Source organism: Danio aesculapii, chromosome 14 (genome assembly GCF_903798145.1).
Source record: "Danio aesculapii chromosome 14, fDanAes4.1, whole genome shotgun sequence".
NCBI lineage: Eukaryota > Metazoa > Chordata > Actinopteri > Cypriniformes > Danionidae > Danio > Danio aesculapii.
Window position 1 is genome coordinate 35,259,313 of NC_079448.1, and position 27,503 is coordinate 35,286,815.

Consider the following 27,503-nt stretch of genomic DNA (forward strand, 5'->3'; position numbering starts at 1 on the left):
TTTTTGAAGAATGAGGGCCAATGGAGATCAGAAACGACTTGGTTGCCCTAATTCTTTGAATTATCTGCATTTGCTTTCTTCAGAAGAAAGTAATTAATTAGTAAATGAGTAAAGGAAAATTTTCATCTTTGGTGAATAAAAAATGAAGAACATTTGGTTTATCTAAAAAATGAAATCCCATAAAAAGTGTCTGTTAAAATATGTACCCAATGTGTAAGTAAAGTCCGAGTAGTTTTTAATTTGGTTAACATCAAGAGAAGTGAGGCCAGAACAAAAAAAGTTGATAACGAAGACCATGAAAACAATTTTTAAGAATTTAATCTCTTTGGAATATTTTGCGAAAAATAATCTTGGAGAAAAGCTTGAAGGACTGCATCTATACATCTCTGCAATGACTCAAATAACTTATAAATAAAGTCATCTGGAATGGCAAAGAAAGTGTTCTTGCAGGACTCCCAGAGTTCATCAAGATTCTTTGGATTCATCTTCAATGCCATCACCTTAATCTTAACCCAGACGTGCTTATTAATGTTCATATCTGCTGACTGGGCTGGCCAGTCCTGGAGCACTTTGACCTTCTTTGCTTTCAGGAACTTTGATGTTGAGAGTAAAGTATGAGATGGAGAGCTATCCTGCTCAAGAATTTGCCCTCTACTGAGGTGTTGCCATCCAAGTCTACCTTCTGCTACTTTTCCAAATGATCAACTAGAAGACAAGTTATTGTTAGTTGCTCTTAAATCTGGAATGGACGACTAAACTTTTGTCAGGTAGTGCACAATGTTCAGTTTTCCCATTATAGGTGCTGGGTTGAGGCTAGAATGGCATCCGCTGAGTAAAACAAATGCCAGAGTAGTTGGTGGTTCATTCCGCTGTGGTGACCCCTGATAAATCAGGGACTAAGCCGAAGGAAAATTAATGAATATACAATGTTCATTCAGAGGGATTCATTAAACCTACAGTCTTATCAATCCAGGTAATCTATTTGTTTACAGTAAATCAATGCAAAGATATTTTTACTTGTAATTTAAGAATAAGACATCGACAACCACTGAAATCCCTAATAAAAATGGTTTCTGAATTCTACATAGACTCTTAAAGAAAGTAAAAGGTGTAGACAGTATCTTAAATGGCATCCAATCATTATAAGCCTTTGTGCAGTACTTGTTGTTATCACTCTTTCAGCAACAATGTCTATAAAACATGTGCCCCCCACAACCACCAGCCCACCATCATGGGACAAGCTGTAATTTTACAACCTCACTGAAGGATGACCAGAAAGCTCAGAGGTTTACAGGGTTGCGATGCCCCAGTGCAGTTTGTCTGCTTCTCCTTGTGCTCTAAGTAATTGGCTGTGGTTGGATGATTAATGATGGACACAGTGGATAATGCTCTCCGGAAACACACAGAGACATAATTCTTTGTGGAAAACATGTTCTGTTTGGCAGGATCACAGGCTCATGGCTTTCTGCTATAGGCTATGCTCTCTTTCCCCTTCTCTTTCTCTGAGAGCATTTAAAGCTCAAGGTGAAAACCACCGATCGCTTTCTCACTACTTTAGTCGCGTTTGACTTTATGCCAAGAGACGTTTAAGATATTTCCAGCATCTCAGAGCAGCTAAGAATAACTCAAGTGTGTCAACAGTTTACAATCAGGTGCGTCACTGAGTAAAGCCGCCAAAAAGTACCCCAGCTTCAAACAGATCCTATAATGCCGGGTATTTACACAGTATAAACAAAATCAAAAGACAAGTTAGTGCTGCCAATGTTGTTGACAATGATGTTGTAAAGACTTCAATTCTGAACTGCGAACAGAGAAATACAAGGAAAGAGAATGGTGGATTCAGCTATAGCCCATTTTAATGTGGTTATGTTATTGGCCCATGAACATTTCCTGCTTGTTATCAAATTATTTCATAAATGTAACAAATTCAAAACCGCTATCATAATAATTATTTATCAATATGTGGCTCTTCTGTGATTCTCCAAAGCTATAGAAAGTCAAAATGTAAAACAGGAAATAGGTTGGGACCTATTTGTGTAATTTGTGCTGGAACACGTAGGATCCGGTACCTCTGACATCTGATCCGGCACCTCATTTTACTGATCCCTCTCCTCACACGCACCCTCGCCCCGCCCCGCCCCGCCCCGCCCCACCCTACACTTCACTTTCGCCCACGACACTATCCCCCCCCCCCCCAGTCTTCACTTCATTCCATGAATCTCCACCAACCCGCTCTTCACTGTCGTCCACAACACCTTCAACACTATTTAATTAAATAGGGGCCACTGTTTTTGTTTACATTATTCAAAATGGTCTATATGTTCAAACTTAGCTTTACCATGGTAGCTTATACAGTGAAAAAACATATTAACTGGATTTACAAAAAAGTTAAGCGGTTGCAAACTATTAAATTGGGCTGAATTTAAACAAACACATTAAGTTAAATGTTGCTAAATTTAAGTTGTTTAAATTTAGTCAAAATAAAATGTTTGCTGTGTATGTGTGCTATTTTAACGTATCAGTACAAATTATAGTACAGTTTCAACAACTTTTTCTAATAAAATTGATTGAATTATTGTGAGTTTAAAACTTAAAATATCAAGGCAGTCCTTTAAATACTCTCAAAAAATGATTTTTGCTAATAATTGAGTTTTTTTGGGGGAGACTGCTTAATTGTTTTGTTCAATCCAACTTAATCAATTTGTTTTGGGACAACATGAATGAATTGTTTGGAACCCAGCATTTTTTTAAGTTTAATTTATAATTTTTTTCATACAATACAGTGCTTCCCATACATAGACTTTACTTGGATGGGCCGCCTAGGTATATTAATGGCTGCCCAAGTATATTTGGTGACATTTATTTGTCAACATTTGTCAACATTCCCACAGACAATCTCACATGCTCTACAGAGACCCACAGAGGCACGTGTTTTTGGAACTTAGAAATGCATCTGTCCGGGGTTTCTAAATCTCCTAAAATGTCAGAGATTCAGTTTTGGTTTCACTTTCTAAGCCATCGTTAATTGTATGTGTTTTTGCATCACATTTTTATTTTAAGCCTGATTTACCTTCACTTGGCTTCACAACTGACAGCTCGTGCACAGCCGCAAGACAGAGAGAAACATTATATAATTAATTCTTTGATCTAAACAACGGTAAACTTTTCTATTTACTCAGAAAGGACTAAATTACATCTAAACTGGCTGCAAAATTTATGTACACCATTAGAAATGGTCAATTAACTTGTATACCTTATTTAAATAATCTACACTTTTATTCTTGCAATTATTATACTTTTCGAGATTTTCATTCAATAGATGATTTTATTTCTTTATGTCATTTATTTCTCATTTGCTGTGTATATTCTTTTAATTTGATGATGTTGATATATTGCATATTTTATAGATATCTAACATGCTTAGGCAACACTGTACAAAATGTGAGCAGCAGACTTTACCTGTCAGTGGGTGCACATGGCTCCTGAATTTAATAAAAGGAAAACAAATAGTGGATTTCTTTTTCATTCACTCATTCATTTTCTTTTCGACTTAGTCCCTTTATTAATCTTGGGTCGCCACAGTGGAATGAACCGTCAACTTATCCAGCATATGTTTTACACAGCGGATGCCCTTCCAGCTGCAACCCATCACTGGGAAACACCTATACATTCTCATTCACACGCATACACTACGGACAATTTAGCTTATTCAATTCACCCGTACCGCATGTCTTTGCACTTGTGGCGGAAACCGGAGCACCCAGAGGAAACCTACGCGAACGTGGGGAGAGTTGTCCCAGCAGAAATGAATTAAGTTCACTTGTTTGTGCAAATTTAAATGGATTGAACATAAAACAATAAAGTTGACCCCCCCAAAAACTCAAGAATTGTGTTGATTGAGCTCCTTTTAAATAAGAAGTTTGAACAACCAGCAAAAATACTTTTTTGAGTGTAATTAAAAATTAAATTAGCAACGGAGCAAAAATGTATTTTTAAAATTGAATTTTTCAGAATAAGTTGTATACACAGCAATGAGTAGAACATAAACAGTATCCAGTATTTTTAAGGGAAAAAAGAAAGAAGAAAAAACCCCACAAAAAACAGCAGTGTGGTCTAATTCAAAACAATATTACAATATCGCGGTGTGCACAGTTAAGAATAAATAGTAGACTTATAATCAATACCAAGACAGGTCAAAGGAATTTCCCGCTGCGTTTTCCAAAATTATGGTTTCTTTAATCAGGATTTAAAAATGTAGAATTTTCATACACTGTAAAACCCAATAAGTACAATCAACTCAAACTGTTTGAGGAAACCGATCGCAGAAAACCATTTAAGTTTTGAAACAACATGGTTTGAGTAGTGAAAACTATATGACTGTGACTATATATAGTCATATACACATATATAATTTGTGTTGTGAAACTTTTAGAGTATTAGTAACTTAAAGATTTTAAGTTCAGTTATCAAATTGCTGTAAGTTCTACAAATTAACTCCAAACTATGCTACTGGAATGGTTTGGTATTGCTCCTATAGTTTTTGAATTAAGTTACACAAAAAATATAATTCACTCATTCATAACTCATTCATTTTGAGTTCTGATTAATATAATCCGTTCATGAGTTACGATAACTCTTTTTCATTGAGTCAAACTAACTTTTTTTAAATTATAGTTAAACTTGGATTATTTTATATGTTAAACTTATTTCTTTTAGTGATTTTGACTGTTATGTTTTGCTGTGTAGTAATAATAGATAAAAAAGCATTGCCCTGTTTTATTTGTGTATACAAAAATATGTATTATTACTTCACGTTACACAATTATCAATATTCTCTTCACAACTGTGTTTGTAGCAGTCATGAATTACTCTCACCAAAGCATGTCATGCTCTGAACGGAAAAACATGAGTCACGCAAGGAAGCCATTTTCATGTTTAATCAAACATGGTCACAAATGGCCTGACCTTTGAGATCTCTGTATCCGTCTGCTTTTTTATGATGGTCTCTAAAGGTGTGTCCATCATCTGTGAACAAGCAGATTGGCATTGGCCAGTTCAAATGGCTGTGGCATGGCCAATAGTGTTGTGGGATCTTATTAGTGGGTGGGAGATCTTCGCCGAATCTCTGTAATGTATTCAGCTGGTAGAGAATCCAGGGGGCCGTTAGTGTGTATTGGGTCAGATGGAGGGATCTAAATGTGTCTGTGACCACTGTGCTAGTGTGGGGGAAGCACAGATGGGTAGAGGGCCTATCTGAGTCTCTCCTGTGACTCACACGCACACACACACACTCCTCCAGGAGGAAACTGTCACTGTACACCAACACAAAGTATATATGCTTGTAAACAACTTTTATTAGCCTCTGGGGAGACCTCCGGGGTGATTGTGATAAGGTTCAGACTTACTCTGACAGCTTAGTTTGGGTACGTCGGAGTGCAAAGTGGGTTAATATAACGCTATTTATGTACTTTGGTACTGTAGGTGTAGCCCTGTGTAGGTTTAAATATTGTGTTTCATACTGTATTTGTGCATGTGTGTTTGGGCTATGTGTCAAAGGGAGTGTGTGTTCATGTCAGCACATTATGACAGACTGTCTAAGTGTATCTGTGTGTGTGATGGGCATTGGCAGAGCCCACTGTGTGTGAGTGTGTGTGTGTGTGTGTGTGTTTGTGGCCTGCTTTCTCCCGTTCAAATGAATCATGACAGCTTCAGGAATGTGCGCCACTACTCATTTGTAGTCTGACTGCAGAATCAGCCTCTTACTTCCCAATACATTTATGGTAAGAGCAGGCCCTACTGTTTATATTTACATAACTGCAACAGAAGCCAAATCGTTCCTGTGTTGGAAGCTTCCGCGAGTGTATATTTATGTATTTGGAGGATAATAAATCACTGCATGTCCGCTCCAGTCTTTGTCATACCTACAACAATGCAGTGCTTCTTTACAAACTGATGGACATAAAAACATACACATAGAGGACATAGGAGGGTGGGAGGTCATTATTGTTGAATACAGACACACTTACATGTGGTTTAACAGGACTCTCTATAGCCATAATTAATTTTATACTGTAAAAAATGCATTATATTGTCTTACCTAATGTAACCCAACCCTCACAGTAAATCAGTGGCAAATTTTGTATGACAAAAGAAGATGATTTTTAAGCATTTTGAATTGCCATGACAGAAGGAATGTCTTCTTAAATCACCATTTATTCTCTTTATTCAAGAGGAAGGCAAATTAAAAATAAGGGCTTAGTTTACCCAGAATATAAAAATTCTGCTCTTAATTATGTGTAAAGTTAGAGTTAATGTTTAGGACTTAATTTATTTTTGACTTCTACATCAGGCCAGAGTGCCTGTTTACTACGAGCAATTGTCGTTACATAAATCTGTGTCCTTGTAAACCACATAAACAGGTGCAAGCATCATTGTGGAACCTTGTGGACTAACAGCTCTCCTCTTTATCGAAGAGGAAGGCAAAAAAAAATTGTGTTTAGTTCACCCATAAAATAAAAATGATGCTATTAATTAGTTAGTGTTAGTGTTAATATTAAGGACTTAATCGGTCCCTCCAGGATTTCGTGGGACTTTTTTTCAGAATTTTGATTTTGCTGCTGCTTTTCTTAAAACTTGCAGCAATATTTGCTGCATATATATATATATATATATATATATATATATATATATATATATATATATATATATATATATATATATATATATATATATATATATATATATAATTATTACTCCTAGACCCAGATACTATGTTCTGTAACTTTCTGTAACTAAATTTAAAGGATACTGTGTGTTTTTTTTAATCTTGTATCCATATATATGCAGCTCATATAACAGCTCAAAGATTAAAATACACTGAATCATTGCACAGGCAGTCTCTCATGAAGGCCATTCCAGTAAAAAAAAAAAGTAAAAGTGTTGTTGTTGTTGTTACTTACAGTTGAGGTTAAAATTATGAGCCCTCCTGTAATTTTTTATTTATTTTTTTCATTTTTATTTATTTCCCAAATTATGTTTCACAGAGCAAATATTTTTTACAGTATTTTCTATAATATGTTTTCTTCTGGAGAAATTTTAAATTTAACTTATTTGTTTTATTTCGGCTAGAATATAAGCATTTTTATTAAAAAAAAAAAACATTTTAGGTTCAACTTTATTAGTCCCCTTAAACAATATTTGTTTTGGATGTCTACAGAACAAACCACTGTAATACAATGACTTGCCTAATTACCCTAACTTGCCTTTAACCCAGTTAAGTCTTTAAATGCTAATAATGCTATTTAAATGCCAGTTAAGTCTTTTAACCTGAATACTAGTATCTTGAAAATTATCTAGTCAAATATTAATTAACGTCATTATGGCAAAGATAAAAGATATCAATTATTAAAACTAAAAGTTTAGAAATGTGTTTAAAAAAATGTGAAAGAGGCATGACACAATGCCTGTGTTATGTGCTGTGCCCACAACAAGTCTTTATTCAACTTATTTCACTCACCTCAAGTTCTCACCGTCTTTTGCAGTAATATTTGAAGGTAAATGTGACTTTGTGTGTTGACTCTTATTTAACGTGCGCTGTCTTCGTCTGGTTAAATGCTAAGTTGCAGACCAGCGTAAAGGTATATACTGCCACCTATGATCAGGATGTGTGTAAAATCATGGCTTAGCAAGGGATGTTTGCGTCCACATGGCTTTTGTTTTGGGTGAAACTGTGTTGTGATGACGTCATAGAAAGCGTCTAGATTCCGAATTTGTGGGAAATCCACGGCATTTCAAAATTTGCAAAATTTTGTGAAGTTTGCTTGATTTTGTGATAAATTCAGCGATCGAAAAAATAAAAAACGCTAAATCCTGGAGGGACTGCTTAATTTGGCTTTGACTTCCACATCAGGTCAGGGTGCATGTTTACTACAGGTAGTTATTCCACAAATCTGTGTCCTTGTAAACTACATAAGCAAGTGCACACATCATTGTAGGCACCTTGGGGAATAATAGCTCTCCATATATATTAAAAATTCTTCATATCGTTTGATGCCATCCTAAACCTGCAGCATATCAAATTTTCAGCATAAAATGTGTGTGATACTTTCAAAGCAAAAGTCATTTATGTGATGTTCTAGTGCAATGGTCTCAACTCCTGGAGGCCCACAGCTCTGTCTAGTCTAGCTCCAACCACCTCCAACTAACACCTGCATAATAGTCTCTAGTCTTGAGCACTTTTGGATCAGCTTTGTTTAATTAGGGTTAGAGCAAGTCTGTGCAAAGCATAGAAATCGAGTTTGAGACCTATGCTCTAGTGCTATGGGTGGTTTCTAGGGTGGTGCTTTGTAGATGTTAAAGTATTATGGTGTTTTCAGTTCACTGATTTGGTGTTATAGATGTTTTGGATGGTTGTCTAAGCATTTCTACATGGTTCATAGGGTGATTTTAATATTTTAGCGCATGGCTTTGATATTATAGATGTAAGATGCTGCAAGATTGCTATGGGTGGTTGTTAGGGCTTTACCACAGTATGAGGTTGATTATGAGTTTTGGGTTGTCTGTGTGCTGTTATGCAGCTGCGAGGATGTTCAGAATGGCTGTCAGGGCATTTCTACAGTTAGAGGTTGTGAGGGTGTTCCTCCATTGTTGGTTTGCAGCTGCTAGGGTGTTCTTGGGGTTGCCAGGCCATTGGTGTGGGGTTGCTAGGGCAATCACTGTGTTTTCTGTGTTATAGATATTTTCTCAAGGATTGCTAGAATATGTTGGTGGCTGTCAGGACATTTCTAAAGGATGAGGTTTGCTGGAGATTCTGGGTTGTCAAGGCGTTATTATGCAGTTGCTGGGGTGTTTGTATGGTTGTCAGAGTGTTGCTGTGTGGTTGCTGATGTTTTCAGTTTTTTGGTGCATTGCTACAATCTCAGAAATAAAGATACAAGAGCTGTCACTAGGGGTACCTTTTCTCAACCTAAAGGGTCCATATGGTTATCTAAAGCTACATTAGTTGCTGAAGTGCACATATTAGCACCTATACGTCTAAAAGAGTATCTTTGGGGTACCACAGCAGTGACAGGTTGTTAGGGTCTCAAGATATTGCAATGCAGATGCTGGAGTGTTCTGGGTGGTTGTCTGGCTACAAAGACTGTGAGTGTTTTAGTGACCTGCTATAGGGTTGCTATGGTGTTATGGGTAGTTGCTAGGGGATTGCTAGTGTAATCTGGGTGGTTGTCACAGTGTTGTTAATATGCAGTTGCAAAGGAATTCTGGGTGATTGCTTATGGTCCAAGTCAAAAAAAGCATAGTGTCATTGATTGACTCCAGATATGGCTACGGTTATTCATTATAAGTATTCCACCAGTTATAGTTAAGTTACAAGCCTAACTGTTAATAACAGACATTCTCTAATTATCTCTTGATCCGGGGAATAATTCACATCATAATGAGATGTTGACTAGTTAAAAGCCAAATGTTAATACCTAGGGCGAGTACTGTAGAAAAATCAGTTGAATAATTTGTCTGGTATACTGTAGAACCTTTACTACAGTACAGAGAATATACACTGATTAAACAACAAGCACTGACACATACTGATACATAAAGTGGATGATACTCATCCAAGACAGCCAGTCACAGTACATCACTCAGAATATGACTGCTTCATGGAGCACACACAAACACCAAGACATAATAAACGTTAAAAGGTGATGGCTTAGGGTTTCACTCATATACTATCTGATATTAAACATGGGGACCTACAAAATGGACTAGGTAAGGAGTGGGGAATTAGTAGTGTTGTGTTTTCAAATCTGAAAGAAAATTTTTGAAATGTAAAAAAGTGCAACCTGGGATTGAATCTGCAGTTTTAATAAAACTGTCTGACATTTTTACTAATTGACCTAAACCGGCAGGCTTGACCAGATATTCATGACGAACATTCATGCTGCTGTCAATAGGCCTTAAAGGGGCTCTATGTAAGTTTTTCTAAAGTATAAAAAATATATATGTTTGCAGATATTTATGCAAACATATGTTGTCAGTTACTCTCTTTTGAAACCATGTGCTCCGTGTCAGAATGTCTGTTTTTGTTACAGTCTCTATAACCTGCCCACTGCCAGTTTACCCAATTGTGTTTTTTTATTTCAGTCATGAAGGCTGCCTCAATGTATGTGGCTGAAAATGCGACCTCCGGAGCACAGTAGAAGACTCCGAAATTAAAAGCGGATTCAGAGTTATAAAAATCCACATGAGGTGTTTTATTTAGAAAATAATAGAAAAATACAAATGTAAACATTACCTATGGAGCCAAATCAGTGTCAAAAATAATACATTTACGAAATAAAGTTCATCCACCCACAACACAATTCACATTTACAAAATCCAGTTTCTAAGTACAAAACACGATTTACACATATGCAAATCTAATTCGTAAATTAAAAAAACTGTAAAAAAAATACACAAATTCAAATCATAAATGTAAAAAAAGATTTAAAAATGTGCAAATTTGATTTGGAAATTCAAAAAACGAATAAAAAAATACACAAATTCAATTTGTAAATAAAAAAAGATTCAAAAATATGCAAATCCGATTCGGAAATTCAAAATCCGATTCAAAAACATGCAAATCCAATCATAAATAAAAAAATATGTAAATCCAATTCATACATTCAAAAAACGATTAAAAAAACGCAAATGCAATTCATTAATTCAAAACCCGATGTACAAATTAGATTTTGTAAATGTGAATTGTTCTGTGACTGTATGAATTTTATTTTTTAAATGTTTTATTTTTGAGACTGATCTGGCTACATAGTACCTGAGTGTCCTAACACACGATGCAACAAACTATTTGTCTGTCTGCACCAAATGCAACACAACAGAAATTGCAATGCAATGCAATGAAAAATGATTTGTTGGTTTGCCCTGAGTCACAGTTCTAACTTTCATTTTCAAATTTTTGCTTGTTATTTTATTTTCAAGTTCTGAGGTAAACTACTTGCTGCTGCTTTCAGTATGACAATAAATGTCACGTAAAATGGTATTCACACTAGTAGCATTTAATATTGAATAAAGCACATAATCAGTACCTGAGGTGATCATTGTCATAGTAGTCAATGCAGTTGTTTAGCCAAGATGGTGCAAAAAAAAAAACGTTTCTAAAACAGAACTTTCAGGTGTCGCTGTCGAGGATGGTTAGGACAAAAACAAAAGACAGTTTTATCATGTGTTGTCACGTGTAGTTAGGACACAGTGTAAGCTCGATAGCCAGGCACACTTGCTCTGGTTGGTGTTGTCAATCTGGCAACCTGCATTTACCTGGAATTGTCAGGAGGTGCCAGGTGTTTTAAATTTGGACGGCAATGCCTAGGCCAACCACTAGGTATGGTAAGTCATAGTATATAGTATGTCAATCCCACATACTGCACCTTTAAACCCCAAAGCATACTTCCGCTGATAATGTTTGGGGACTCTATGGGCATTGTCCAAATGACAAAATTCTGGAAATGAAGAAGAGATGTCCAGGCATCTTGTCTACTGTGTGCAAACAAAGTCTGCACAACAGTGTATAGGCAAGGTAAAAAATGAGACATAAAAGTGCATGTGTCAAACTTCTCCATCTGCGCTCATCTGTAATTGGGTCTACTTTAAAAGATACGTGAACACGACTGCGAGCAAGAAAATGACGAAAGAAGTCTTCTACCAAAAGCTAACACCGCATGCCTTCTCCTCCATACTGCAGAAGAGTACAATGCTCAAAGCAGGGAGTCATTTCGCCTCAGGCCTTACCTGTGTTGCGTTGACGTAGGGGAAAGAATGGTGGTTGTGTTTGGGGTGGGAGAGGTGGGTAACTGTCAGGTTAACTAGCTATGCTAAGCCAGGCAGAGCGAGAAGCAGTGGTTAGTACCTGCCGGTGTATGGGACCAGGCTTTGACACAGAGCAGGCGGGGCGGGGCTGCAGCCCACATCCCCAGACCCCCTGCTGCACAGATGGGGGGAGGGAGGGCTGGTGTCCCCATGAGGTTTGTGGATGGCACTGTAAATGGGCTCGGCCCTATTGGGGGTACAGAAATCACATAGTAAATGGGGCGCTTTCAGACACACAGAGACAGCAGACAGAGAGACATACTGTATGAAGACGCATACTGCACACACATGCACACAGACGGAGACAAACACAGACATGCAGAAGTGAGGATGCATTTAGCTGGATGGTAAAAGAGGGACGAGTCAGCTCTGGGGCCCGGGCTGACTCACAGGCTCCAGGGAGTCCATGCTCAGAGAGGTGAAACCCATCTCATGTCCAGGCAACTGTGACCGTAACTTCAAGACATTTGACCCCATGCCAGAAGCATCTCTAATGTTCAGAGTGTTTGTTTGCCGTGTTGGGATTTGTGTTGGAGACTTTATTCACCCAGTCAGGTTTCGTTGAAGCAATGTTCACAAACACACCACCACAGAGAGGCATTACACACCTCGTAGACGTTCTTCAGCCCACACTCGACACCTACTTAAAGTCATTTTTATTTGTTCTATCTTTGCCCAGTTATATCATAAAATGTGCACAGTATCGCCAAAAAGAAATTAAACAACTAAAGCTGAAGAACTGTAGCACAGATTGTGGAAAAACTATGTAGACTTTTATCAAATATATATATGGACATGCAAGTGTTGTTGTTTTTTTGTCATCAGTGCATGAGTGCATTTGAAAAGGGCCATCTGATTGACAGGGTTCCCACACTTTTGGCCAATCAACTTTTCCAGCACATATTATTTTTTATTATCGTTTTATAGATTTGTAGATGATTAAACATATGTCAAGCAAAATTTGCCAAAGTGAAATATAAAAATAGCTATGTTAGCTGCTTTGGTTTGACCTTTTCAAGCCGGGAAACATTAATATTCCCTGATATTTCCAGGCTTTCCATGAACATGGGAACCCTGAAGTGAAGAAGTGAGTGAGCGTGAGTGAATAGATGAGTAAAGTCATGACTCTAACCTGGTGAAGTCTTCCTCCCCCAGCATGTGTCGTGGGACCGGTGAGTACCGCGATGGGGTGACCTGGGGTGGCTGGTACACTGGTTTAGGCTCCATGCCCCCCATGTAGGCCATGCTGGAATTGTGTCCGACGTGGTTGTCCACCATGGTGGGGAAGGCTGGAGGGAGGCCGAGACCAGTAAAGGGGAAAAAAGCAGATGATTTTACCAAGTAGCTATAAAGGACCAATTTGTAAGTTGTGATTGGGATTACAGATCCTAAAATTAACACACTATCCTTATAATTTAAGGATAATGTTATGCGCGAGTCTGAGTGCCAGGCATTCAGCGGGTGTTTTGAGCACATCTACCCAGATGAGAGCTGTGCACGTCGGACTGTTCATCAAGAATGTACTGCCGGATCTAATCTCACTATATTTGTTAAACCTGATATTTAATTCATCTTGTTGTCTATATATAACAACATATTCCCAGACTTTGGTCTTTTGAATCTATTACTTGTTCTTGGGTAACGTGTTTTGGCTGAGTGCAAAATAATATATTAATTAATCTAACTGCGTACACTGATTCTGCATATTGACTGATTGCTTGCATTTATTTCTTATAATATTTAAACTTATTGTACGTTATACTTTAATAATGGCCATTATTAATTATTATAACTGATATTCAGCAAAAGAGAGGGTATGTTTTGTATTTTTAATGAAACTGAAAGGAGGCAGTTATCTTATAGGCTCCTTTTTATTATAAATATGCATACAGTGAAGATAACGGTCATATAAATATGTAGCTACATGACGACTCAACATTTTTGGTGTCTAAGTTGCTAATATCAAAATGAAAATAGGCAGTTCCTTGTATCATGTTTTTGTTTTATTGTTGAGAAAGTGAAACAACGTAGCCAGGGTAATGTGAATGATGTTTTAAAGTACACTGTTTCCTTTGAACATTTACCCGACGTGTCCTCGGAGTATGTTTTCCATATCAGACTTGCGAAGTCTGGACTTACAAGGAGAGGATGCAAGACTGAACATTGTGGAGGCTACTTCATATTGAGGAAAAGGCCCAAATCAGATCATCCCTCCGTTTTCAGATATCGCCGTTTTACCTCATCCACACTGACACGGAACAGTAGCGTTTTCAAAAAGCTCAGTTTTCAGCACTTGAAATCTCTGCCGAAGTGTGGACAGATGGCACAATCATCGCAAAACTTACACGCTTTAAAACTAAAACAGGGTTTAAACTGGCCCTTAGTCAATTGTAATGTTCAACCCAGATTAATGAGAATATGAGGTGCCAACAGATCAAATCTTTAACTTCCTAATTTACTCCGAAGCATCATCTTGATCATACCAAATGTGTTTGATATTCAGGATTTTAAATCAGAAAGTACTTTCACAATATCCAATGTTGAATGGGCCCCATGGACAGTGGAGATAGAGAAACTGCTTGTGAAAGTTTGGCAAGAACACAACTGCCTGTAAAACGTTTCTTGGAAAATGTATGACAACACTAAAAACAAAGAGAAGCTCAAAATACCTCAGATTTGCAGGTATAAGGTGAGTGTAGACAGCTGCCAGCACACTTGCTAATAAATGAAAACATTACCTGCTAAAACGTCGATGACAATCCACTGTGTGAGATCACATTTTGGCAGAGTAATGTTTATAGTATTTTTAGTCTTGTGTATTGTGCAAATGTTTGAGATATGAGGGAAAATCTACAAAGATTTTTGTTATGCAAATATGCAAACAGATTTAAGGCTTAATTTTATACATAGTTTAGGCCAAATGAAAAAAAAGGCTACTTTGATATTTGCGCCTAAAATAACGAAATAGAAACTTTCTAATAAAGTATGTGGCATTTTAGTTTAATCTAGATTTCTATAATCTATACTTATATGATTTATAAGAGACACAATCTAAAAAAGCACTATATTTCTTTACATAACCTACAAAAACCTATCTAATTCTGATGTGCATGTAGATGTTTATTCCAAAAATGGTGTTTTTGTTATCCCGTGCTTTGTTGTGCATTATCGTTTCATTATCAATGTGATTTAAAATCACAATTAATTTGGAAAATTTTTATTTCAATTTAATTTTAATATTTAATATTATCTCAATATATTTTTAAATTCCTGCGCAATTTCAGCCTGTTCTTACGACAAAACGTAAGTATTTTACGTTTTGTCAGTTTAGTGGCTAATTCGTACGAGTTCAGTCGTACGGAATTGTAAGATTTTAAAAAGGAGGCGTGGCACCTAACCCCACCCCTAAACCCAACCGTCATTGGGGGATGAGCAAATCGTACTAAATTGTACGAATTAGATCGTACGAATTCATACAAATTAGCCACTAAATCAAAAAGTTACGAATTGCCGTGAGATTGTGTTGAGCCATCACTTCATAAAATCATTCTAATGTGCTAATTTGAAACTCAAGACATTTCTTATTATTATCTATGTTAAAGAGGAGCAGCATAATATTTCTGTGAAAGCTGGCATATTCACGATAAATTCTCTGATAACTGAGACTTTTGGTCACTGTAATGCATCTTTTTGAATAAAAGTATTCATTTCTTAATAAACCTCAAACCTTGAATGTCAGTGTGGGGGTGTGTGTGTGTGTGTGTGTGTGTGTGTGTGTGTGTGTGTGTGTGTGTGTGTGTGTGTGTGTGTGTGTGTGTGCTATGACATCTAATCAAAAAGAAAATAATTATTGCTGGAATTCAGTGACTGGAATTTATTGACGTGATAATCGTGCTGATGTTGTCCATAATCCCACTTTATCCCTTATTATATGGATCTCCTCATACATGACATGGATTTCCAAGTATGAAAACAGCTAAATGAGGGCCAATAAGAGCTATTCAGCCACCAGGTGTGACAGAACGTGAATTTTGTGCGCAATCTGTGCATGTGGATTGTGCAAAAGCTCTCTCTCTCAGTGGGAGGGTGGGATTGGTGCTGTGATGGGAGCAGCAGTGCAGTGTGTGTGGGTGTCTGAAAACAGCACCCACTGCTACACTACAGTACTGTTACAAAACTCCACAGCACTACACTACTCGCTTTCATTACTGGGTTAAAGATGAAAACAGAGAATATATACAGCGGGTTATGTTTGAAATGACCCACGTTTATCAGTGCAGTAAAACAACCTCATGTGCTTGGGCTATAAAAAGGACTAGTAGAGGCATATGATGGATGGAGATGAGAAAAAGAAGGTACGTACTGCTGGAGTAGTCTGGTGGGGCGTACATGTCGTTGAGATGTACTGGTCCCGGTTTGGCCACTTTCAGATAAACCATGTCTGAAGTGTTCTTCAGGGCGGCCACAGCCTCCTCATGACGCACATCCTGAAGTATAATGTTATTCACCTGCGAAGGCAGACACACACACGCATGTTACATTGGCTGGGCTCTGAAGCGTGACTCAGAATATTCACGACAGCACATTTGAAGAAGTGGGAAGGAAGCGACTGGAGCGGAGGCCGGATGGCCCCACACTCGGCGACAGCGCTTCATTCTCAGCCGTCCGGTCACAAGAGGAAGGACGAGAGGGAGGGGAAGCTGGAAAGGTACACTGCTTTTTCCTTTGTAAGCTTTAGGGCAACTACGCTACACAGAAAGCTGAGCGATTGGCAGATGGGAAAGTGTCTGATTTGTTCTGAGGGTGTGGAAAGTGTCATTTGCAGTTTAACTGCCTCAATACAAGCATTGTTGAAGAAACAAACAAGAGTTTACTGAACTTTGTTGTAAATCTATTGTTTAGACCACATTGGTCAGTTCTGCAATTTCACACCATAAAAAACATTCAAAATAATGTTGGTTTATTGCTGTAAATAATTAATATGGCATCTAAACACTGCTTCACTATTTTGTTTCTGTTATTTTGTTTTATTATTTGGGTTACTTTTCATCAGGGGTGTCAAAGTCAATTCCTGGACGGCCAGAGCCCTGCAGAGTTTAGCTCCAGCTCTGCTTTAACACACATATCTGTAAGTATTAAACAAGCCTAAAGCACTCAATTAGCTTGATCAAGTGTGTTTAATTAGAGTTGGAACTAAACTGTGCAGAGCTGTGGCCCTCCAGGAACTGGCTTTGACATGTTTTACGTGCATGCTCTTCAGAAATGTGCTTTTATTCTTATAATAAAATAAACAACCAATATATATCAGTTTGTATGTACAGTATGGAAAAGACATAACTAATTTATCTATCTAAGTTGAAGTTAAGGAACATCCTGCCTTAAACTGAACATATAAAAGACTCAAACTACCTAAATGAATTAAAATACCAATTTATTTACTGAAAGGTGGATAGTTCTTTAAATGAGCCTGACTGTGCACAAGGTGTTCGCTTCTTTAGTACTGTTTTTAACTTGTTATGCACCATCCCCAATAAAATCAATAAAATGATGCTGTTATCTGATAAAGCATCAAATCTGGTTTGTAGACACATTATAACTTCCATTATAATACTTGACATGTTCTTGACATACTCTGTTCAGTAATCAAAGCCATCATTTTCTAGAAGAGAAAGGAAAGGCACACTTTACATGTCTGCAATTATGGCAGCCACGATTGATGCACAGCCATTTAATTACGACATTTATGACCATGTCAGAGCCTGCTCAGTCCCTGGCACTTGTGTGCCATGCAAGTGTTTCTCTTTATCGCAGCTGTGTCCTTGTTTGAGTTTGCGCTCAGCTTCACATCAATCACACTGTGGCCCATAAACCTTCACACATGAGATATAACATCTATAATATAGCATAATGGCCTACAACAGTGTCGGTGCTCGCTGAAGCATAAGGTAATTCGCTACAAAGATATGCAGTGTTCCGGTACATGTCTATATGTGGCTCTACTGAAACTGAAGTGCACAGTGATCTGAGTGTAGGTGAAATCTTACAGCCAATAGGCGATCGCCCGTCTGCAGTCGTCCATCCTTCTGTGCCGCACCACCCTCAATGATCTTAGTGATGTAGATACTGTTGTCACCCGGGATGTGCTGGTTGCCTATTCCCCCAGCAATACTGAAGCCAAGACCTTGAATAAATGAAATGGAGTAACATTTATGACCAGGAAATCAGATCTTGGCCATGAGGTTGACGTCAACATGAAATAGCACTCACAACCCATTTTATTTACTTAAGGTGGCTTATTTCCAAGCGAAGCAATAGATTCAATTAAGAAGCATGAAAAAGAAAAGACTCATTCATGTTTACTTTATGTTTATTACACAATGCTTCAATGTTTCTGCATTCAACTCAAGTTTAAATAAATACAGAAGTTGATACATATTTAGCTTCTCTAACCTTTAGGCCCTTTGAGCAGATTGACCTCCAAAATGGTCTCAGGAGGAGCCTGTCTTCTGCGCACCAGCAACCTGACCACTGGGCCTGCCTCCTTCAAAGCCTCTACTGCCTTGCTGTGCACAACCTCTGACACGTCCACATCATTCACCCGCAGAACACAGTCATTTACCCTGAAGCACAAGAAGAGACTCAAAGTCAGAAGAAGAATAAATTGAGCAATAAAGCAATGAATATATAACACATATTTGAGTACGTACAGACATGTACTTTGTTCCAAAACCTGCTTACATGGGCAGGTTCCTTCTAAGACAGTACCCTGAAGGCCTGTTCAAACCAAGATCAATAACTATAAAAATATCCATAACTATATTAGCATCCACACCAGCTGACAAAATTCTTCTGTTACGTCTACACTGGAGTGTTGCTGTTTGAATCCATTTAAAGTAGAATGGATTCAGATTGGGTGTCCTTGTTTTTAGCAAATTCATTCAAAAAGTCATTCACATGATGTTGTTTCTCTTTCCTGTTATTTGTCGTGTGGATATTATGTGATATTATTTTATATTTAGAACTATATCTTTATGTTTATTATCATTATAGTTATTGTCCTTGTGTTAATGGGCTCAAACAGTCACTGACTCTTGTAAGTGCCCAATTCCAAATGATTACAATATCATGTAGTCGCAAAAGCAATTTTCATAACTATTCATAATTTTCATTTTGCTCATTGTTCAATGTAACATAAGTCTTAAGTGTCACCAGAATGTTTCTGTGAAGTCCCTGAGCAAAATACCCAAAAGGTTGTTTCAGATACTCTCAAAACAAACGGTTTTAGCATGATATTTTTCTTCTTTAACAAGAAAGCTTATTTTCTAAATATGTTTCAAGGTTTATTGTCAGTTTAAACTCCTACTAAATTAGTTTCTGAGCACATCGATCTGTCTATGGTGTTAGTATGAATGCAACTACAAAAGAATAACAGAAAATGTTTTACTGCACATTTTTAATAAACTCCTTACAGTTCTTGAATGCAGTGATTTTTACTGATCTATGCTAATAAAACAGATCATCAGCACTTATGAGCAGGAAAAGGGAAACAGACACAGAAAGAGAAAATCTGGAACAGCATATTTTCAGACACTGCTTCTGATTTATGTGGGCTAATACGTCATATTGTATGCTGCGCTTTCTCCAATTCAGAAGAAAAATAGTGCACTGTCTTTGTATATCTAAAGTAGCGTGTAGCTTCGATTATATTTTAGTTAATAAGCTAAGACTTTAATAAGGATAAAATGCTTAGCAAAAAATATTAATTGCAATTACCTGTTTAGGATTTCGTTCAATATTGAACTTACTCTCACCATATTTATTTTTCACCAAGCTTACAGCAAAAATGCTTTTCTTAGAGTTTTTCTCTTGTCTTTAGTCCACATATCTAAAAATTCTTAAATCAAGAAGCCTTTTCTAGACAAGCAAAAAATATTGTCTTGTTTTCAGAAACAATAAATCAGCTTGTCTTTAAAACAAGCTAAATAATCTGCCAATGGGTTAAGTAAAATTATCCTGTTTTTATTTCGCCCATTGGAAGATTGTTTTGCTTCTTTTAAAGACAAATTCTCTTAATTTTTACTTATTATTTCTAAAAACAAGACAATATATTTTTTTCGCTTTTCTAGAAAATGCTTTTAATTTAAAGCATTTTAAATACTTGGACTAGAAAAGAAGACAAACACTTTCATTAGGAAAAGCATTTTGCAGTGCAATACCTCCTCCAGCAAAGAGTATAATGTATGCAATGCTGCCCTGCTTGACCAAAGTACCTTGACATAGGGCTGCACGATATTGGAAAACTCTGGCATTGCAATATTTTATTTATTTGAGAAATATATTGCGATATGAATATAGTTTCACCAGATGGCTTGAATAGCTCTGTTTGGAAAGAATTCCTTCATTCAGATGGATTGGGATAATTCTGTAGGACAATGAATAATGCATAAAAATAAAAAACTAATTACAAGCACATAAATACAATCAAGCAAAGATAAAATAAAATGTTTTTTGGGGACTCTAGTGGTATTTAGCTACAGAAATTGAATATCAAATGTAAAATAAAACTGTAGTGACTGTATCGTATAAATAATCCACTCAAAGGTATCTTTATTAAAATTACAAACAATACAGTTCTTAGTGCCTTAATGCTTTAAAACAATGGTCTCAAACTCAATTCCTGGAGGACCGCAGCTCTGCATAGTTTAGCTCCAACCACCCTGAACTCGCACCTGCTTAACAGTCTCTAGTAGTCTTGAACACCTTCATTAGTTGGATCAGCTGTGTTTGATTAGGGTTGGAGAAAAACTTTGCAGAGCCCTACCGGATTCGAGTTTGAGACCTATTTTTTAAAACAATATTTACATGCCTACACAGTTACTGTCATTAAAAACATATGCAGATGCTGATGAAAGAACCTTCACTCCATTATTATTAAACTCAAAAATCTCATGTGTTCTGAATTGTGGCTCCCTGGTTTATAAGAATCCCAACTCAACATTGCAGATCTTGTGATTTGACCATTGCAGATGCACACATTGCAATATCAATGCTGAAATATATATATATTGTATATATATTGTGCAGCCCTACATTGGCATTGCAATTACGATCTAACAGCCTTTTGGAACATTCTTAAATTGGGAAGAAAATATATTGCCTTAAAATTCCACCTAAGCAAGCAGCTCATCTTGTTTTAAAGCGAGATAAGCGATGGAATATAAGATGCTGAGAGATTGATGAGCCGCTGAGACTGCAGCTCTACACAAGACGTTTGGCCAGTGGAGAAATGGAAATGATCGTGCCCAACTGAGTCTGGTTTCTCTCGAGGTTTTTTTTCTTCACTTTCGCCAATTGGTGAAGTTTTTTTTTTCCTCGCCGCTGTCGCCTCTAGCTTGCATGATTCGGGATCTGTAGAGCTGCGCATCGATGGATTGCTCTTCAGTGTTTGGACTCTCAGTAGTGACTATTAAACCACACTGAACTGAGCTAAACTGAACTTAAACTCAACTAAAAAACTAAACTAAACTAAACTAAACTAAAATTGAACTGACACTGTTTCTATTTACTATGATCTTTTATGTGAAGCTGCTTTGACACAATCTACATTGTAAAAGCGCTATACAAATAAAGGTGAATTGAATTGAATTGAATTGAATTGATCACTCACCCTAGTCTCCCATCCATGGCAGCTGCACCTCCTGGGATGATCTTAGTGATGAAAATTCCTGGATCATCAGGAATGTGTGGATTATCCATGCCTCCAGCAATGCTGAACCCAAGGCCAGAGTTGCCCTATTGATGACATGCAAGAGTTAGAAAATGATAAACGGAGAAAAGAAGAAGACACCTGGCTCTCAATACTTTTCAAACACTTTCTAGGCATGAACAGTTTTACCCTGCTAAATATAGGAATTTGTGGTGCGCTTTTCGAGATTCCAAAAATCTTTTCCGCTTCCGCCTATTTCCTCCCTCCGTACTTCATCACCTCTTACACTGCTGTTTTATTCCAGTGCCAAAAAGCTGAGACGGGCTGTTCTGTCTGACAGTCACATCTCAAAAGACAGGCCCTAAAGCAGACAGCTGAGAAAAGACTTCACTTTATTATTTTCTATAATTAATGAGCGACGGTCGCAGCAAATTAGTGCCGAGTGGAGCGAAGATATCCCAGTGAGCCTTTCCTGCTCCGGAGCCACTGCGAGAGCTCCCACTAAAGAATCATACACACCCACAGACCTTTTAACGTGTGAGATCTTAACATAGTTTATTTAGGCCTCGGCGTGCAGAAATGGCACTTAGAGAACAGCCCTGCAATTATGCTGAAAGCTCAGAGATGTACCCAAATCCACCATCCACTGCTGTTTAATGAATGGCCTATGCGGACGGATTTAGATTCATTTGCATTGAACAAACTTCAAGTATGAAAAGACCTTGCAACATTAAAGCCATGGAAGTTCGTATGATTATTCCAGCAAAGAACATTTTGTCCGTGTAGATAAGAACAGTACCTAGACGAACTGCAGAGTATTTTCACAAGTGGTACATTTTCAAAAGTCTTTTGATGCTCGATAGTGCAGTCTCTGATGCAGTACTTTTCATTTGCGTCTATTATCATTTATTTCAATAAACGTGGCCATCATTTAATACATCTATCATTTAATCTTAATCTAAAGGTTAATACAAACCAAATTTTTCTATATACACTCACTGGCCACTTTATTAGGTACACCTCACTATCTCCAGTTCCACAATATCACAAAGGTGCTGTATTGGATTAAGTTCTGGTGACTGTGGAGGCCATTTGAGTACAGTGAACTCATTGTTATGTTCGAGAAACCAGTCTGAGATGGTACAGTTGGTACTAAAGTGCGCCAAGAAAATATTCCCCACACCTTTACACCACCACCACCAGCCTGAACCGTAGATTCAAGGCAAGATGGATCCATGCTTTCATGTTGTTGACGCCAAATTGTGACCCTACCATCTGAATGTGGCAGCAGAAATCGAGACTCATCAGACCAGGCAACGTTTTTTCCAATCTTCTATTGTCCAATTTTGCTGAGCCTGTGTGAACTGTAGCCTCAGTTTTCCTGTTGTTAGCTGACAAGAGTGGCACCCGGTGTGGTCTTCTGCTGCTGTAGCCCATCTGCCTCAAGGTTCGACGTGTTATGCATTCAGAGATGCTCTTCTGCACACCTTAGTTGTAACAAGTCGTTATTTGAGTTACTGTTGCCTTTCTATCAGCTCGAACCAGTCTGGCCATTCTCCTCTGACCTCTGGCATCAACAAAGCATTTGCACCCACAGATTTCCCGCTCACTGGATAGTTTCTCTTTTTCGGACCATTCTCTGTAAACCCTAGAGATGGTACATGAAAATCCCAGTAGATCAGCAGTTTCTGAAATACTCAGACCAGCCTGTCTGGCACTAACAACCATGCCACATTGAAAGTCACTTAAATCACATTTCCTCCCCATTCTGATGCTTGGTTTGCAACTTCTGCAGATCATCTTGACCATGTCTACATGCCTAAATACACTGGGTTGCTGTCATGTGATTTACTGATTAGAAATTTGCATTAACGAGCAGTTGGACAGGTATACCTAATAAAGTGGCCGGTGAGTATATATCAATTACATTGATAATTTTCATGAAGTTTTCCAATCTAACAAAGAAAGTTTTGCTAACGTTCCCATTAGAAACACATGTACAAACATGTATTGGTGTTTTACGAGGACTCTCCATTGACATAATGTGTTTTATACAGTAAAAATGCTTATTATATGGCCTTACCCCACCCCTACCCCTAAACCCAACCGCCAAAATATGAGATGTGAATGTGAAAAGCCCATTAAGTATGATTTTTAAATATTTTTGAATTACGAGGACTCAATACATGTCCTCATTAACCATCTTAATAGAGTAAAACTAGGTCGTACCCATGACATTATTTCTAATACTATTTCTGAATGTTTTCTGAATGTTTCCTCAAATCAGTAGACTATAACTATTTATTATAAGCGTGAGCTGCAGTTTTGACATCTGCCATTTTAATTAGAAAAGCTTGTTCAAGCAGAGGGGATTCTGATTGGCTGTCAGCATTTTAATCACTTATCAACTAGAGAAAATTGTTCTGAAAGTGACTCCAGCTATTTTATTCCTCTGTGCTATTATAGCTGTAGTAGGGACTGCTTTTATATTTAGAATGATTTTTAGGACCATATAATTAGTGTTATAACTTTAAGCTAAGAAAACCTGATTTCAGCATCACGCCTTTCAATTACATATTGCTTGAATGCGTTTTATTTTTGGATTTGATGTCAGTTTGATTATTATGTAATTTCAGTGTATTTAATAATACAAATCTGTATCATTACTACACATTCATTGTAAAAAAAAGTAACCGTAAATTACGATATTTTCATATTTTGTAATTCATGTCCACCCCCATATATATATATACTGTATATATATATATATATATATATATATATATATATATATATATATATATATATATATATATATATATATATATTTTTTTTTTTTTTTTTTTTTTTTTTTTTTTTAAACATTTTTAAATATTAAAAATGTATATTTAGAATGATTTTTAGGACCATATAATTAGTGTTATAACTTTTTCCTGAGAAAACCTGATTTCAGCATCACATCTTTCAATTACATATTGCTTGAATGCGTTTTATTTTTGGATTTGATGTCAGTTTGATTATTATGTGATTTCAGTGTATTTAATAATGCTAATCTGTAGCATCACTACACATGCTTTGTAAAAAAGTTGTTTTTTACCCACACATTTAAAAAGAATATATTTTAGAGTAGTAATCACAATACCGTTTTATCCAAGGTTATCATACCGTCAGAATTTTAAACTGGCCCATGCCTACTCCCAGATTCATCAGGGTTTGCCACAGCAGAATGAACCGCCAGCTACTCTAGCACATGTTCTGGCACTGTCCTGGGAAATCAGACTTATTTCTCTACACATTATTTCATATACATTATATCAAACTACTAAAATATCAATGGAAGTCACTATGTTAAACTGTAGCGATGAACTTTCAACATAGAAATTTGTCTAGAGATCAAGAGAGATCAAGATTACAACAGACGAAAAGTCAAAAAGCAAGATATTTGTATTCATCATTAGAGGATTTTGGTTTCATATTTTGAGAACGTCAATTCGCCTGCTACTTATTTTTCATTATCATTTATTATATTTGTTCATTTTTGTTACTATATTTATTATATTATAGCAAAGATGGAAAGATTCTGAATGTTGATTGTAAATGAAAGATTGTCAATGATTGCTATCTCAGTCTTTTGTGTAATTAAAAAAAAGTATTAATGCCTTGCGGTTATTGTTCAAGCATTGTTAATAATACTAGATAATAGATAAAACTCCCGTAATGCAATTCACAACCATTAAAAATGTAAAACACTTGTGACTCACACCGTGTGGTTTAACAATTTAACAGAATAGTAATATTAACATAGTTGAAAGATTATTTTTGATCAGTCTGGAGTTGTACCACAGTTGCATACTACATTGCTCAATCCCAGGCAAAAGCTCAACATTTACTGCCATCTAGTGTCCAGGTCCTCATAGGTAACACTTGTGAAGGAACATATCTGCAAATTATTGGAAAAAAAACGCACACACATAAAAAATAGTTGAATAATATTTACCCTCTCCAAAATGATTTCTTCATATTTATACATGCCATCACTCCCATTCACCTGTAAGAAAGAAAAGAACAATTGCAGATATAATCTCATATGCATCTTCATTAGGTAACAAATCATCCACAAGAAGGTCACAAGTATCATTAATTATGTAAAAGCAGAAATGCTTTAAACTAAGCGCATTAAAAAAAAACAACAGAGCGGTATGAATCACATACAAGGCACAGGGTCGATAAACACAGTGAAAAGACTACTCATTATAACGGTTAAATAATAATTGCGCTCGGCATTAAAGCTACAATCCGCATCTGCTGAGGTTTAATCTGTGCATATTTTTATTGTTATTATCTGATGTACAGAGGGGTATAATTCCACGTGGCAGGCAGTCAGGCAGTCAGGCAGGCGCTACTGGAGGTGCTGAGAGCATGAAGCAGATACTTACATAAGGGCCTGCATCCAGTGAGTCTGCATTCACAATGATGGGGGGAGGGTTTGCCTGTGAGATGAAGAGATGCACATTACCTCGGTGTGTGAGGTTGGCGGCTCACACGTATGCACACACACACATATATACACGCATACACACACGCACGCTGTCATGAGGAGACAGTAAATGCATGCCATGGGAACAGTGGGTCTCAACAGAGCATGGTACATCACCAGCATGATGTGGCGCTTCAGGGGAAAGATTGAGGACAGGACTGGAGGTGTGAAGATTACAGACGCCTGTGGTCTGCAGTTGAAAGAGAACCGAGGCTGAGTCGAGGAGAAATAACTCTATGTGTGTTATTCCCCTCTGGCTATAGTTTAATTTTTCATGTTTGAGCAATATCATATGGGTCTCAGCACGGCTGTGATTATACTGCTGCTGGTTAAAAGTTTGAGGTCAGTCTGACTATTCTGCTTTTAAACAAATTTATATATGCATGATTCAACATGATTTTCAAATAAAATGCTACAAATGGACCTTTCAAATGTGACATATGAAACATTTCAAGAATATTCCTTTCATCAAATCAGATTTATTTAATAGTTTGACCTTAACTGTATTTATGCTGTGATTCCTAATGTGCATATAAATGGGCGAGAGAACGGAATATACAGTCGAAGTCAGAATTATTAGCCCCCCTTTGATTTTTTTTTTCTTTTTTAATTATTTCCCAAATTATGTTTAATAGAGCAAGGAAATTTTCACAGTATGTCTGATAATATGTTTTCTTCTGGAGAAAGTCTTATTTTTTTATTTTGGCTAGAATAAAAACTTTTTAATTTTTTAAAAATCATTTTAAGGTCAAAATTATTAGCCCCTTTAAGCTGTTTTTTTTTTTTCGATAGTCTACAGAACAAACCACCATTATACAATAACTTGCCTATGCTTGCCTAATTCACCTAGTTAAGCCTTTAAATGTCACTTTAAGCTGTATAGAAGTGTCTTGAAAAATATCTAGTCAAATATTATTTACTGTCATCATGGCAAAGATAAAATAAATCAGTGATTAGAAATGAGTTATTAAAACTATTATGTTTAGAAATGTGCTGAAAAAATCTGCTCTCCGTTAAACAGAAATTGGGGGGGAAATAAACATGGTGGCTAATAATTCAGGGGGGCTAATAATTCTGACTTCAATTGTATGGGCTTGTAATTGTTAAATGTATTTTTCTGACTGATGTTATATATTCATTTTGGAAAATACAATGATTTGCCTATTTACTATAACTTACTCTAACCTAATTAACCTAGTTAAGCCTTTAAATGTCACTTTAAGCTGTATAGAAGTGTCTTGAAAAATATCTAGTAAAATGTTATTTACTGTCATCATGGCAAAGATAAAAGAATTCAGTTAATAGGAATGAGTTATCAAAACTATTATGTTTAGAAATGTGTTGAAAATAAACAGGGAGACTTCTACTATATAAGAACTGAAAAATCTGTGTTTTGATTAT

At 36.8% G+C, this 27,503-nt stretch overlaps 1 protein-coding gene across 1 annotated transcript in view; it reads right to left on the bottom strand.

The window, feature by feature from the left end:
• Positions 1-27,503, bottom strand: part of dlg3 (discs, large homolog 3 (Drosophila)) — a 108,732-nt gene that overhangs the window by 32,850 nt on the left and 48,379 nt on the right. Inside the window, 6 exon segments of the mRNA XM_056472798.1 lie at positions 12,992-13,148; positions 16,223-16,367; positions 17,904-18,040; positions 18,310-18,479; positions 21,527-21,651; positions 25,563-25,613. Of these exon segments, the coding sequence (XP_056328773.1) occupies positions 12,992-13,148; positions 16,223-16,367; positions 17,904-18,040; positions 18,310-18,479; positions 21,527-21,651; positions 25,563-25,613 (785 nt within the window).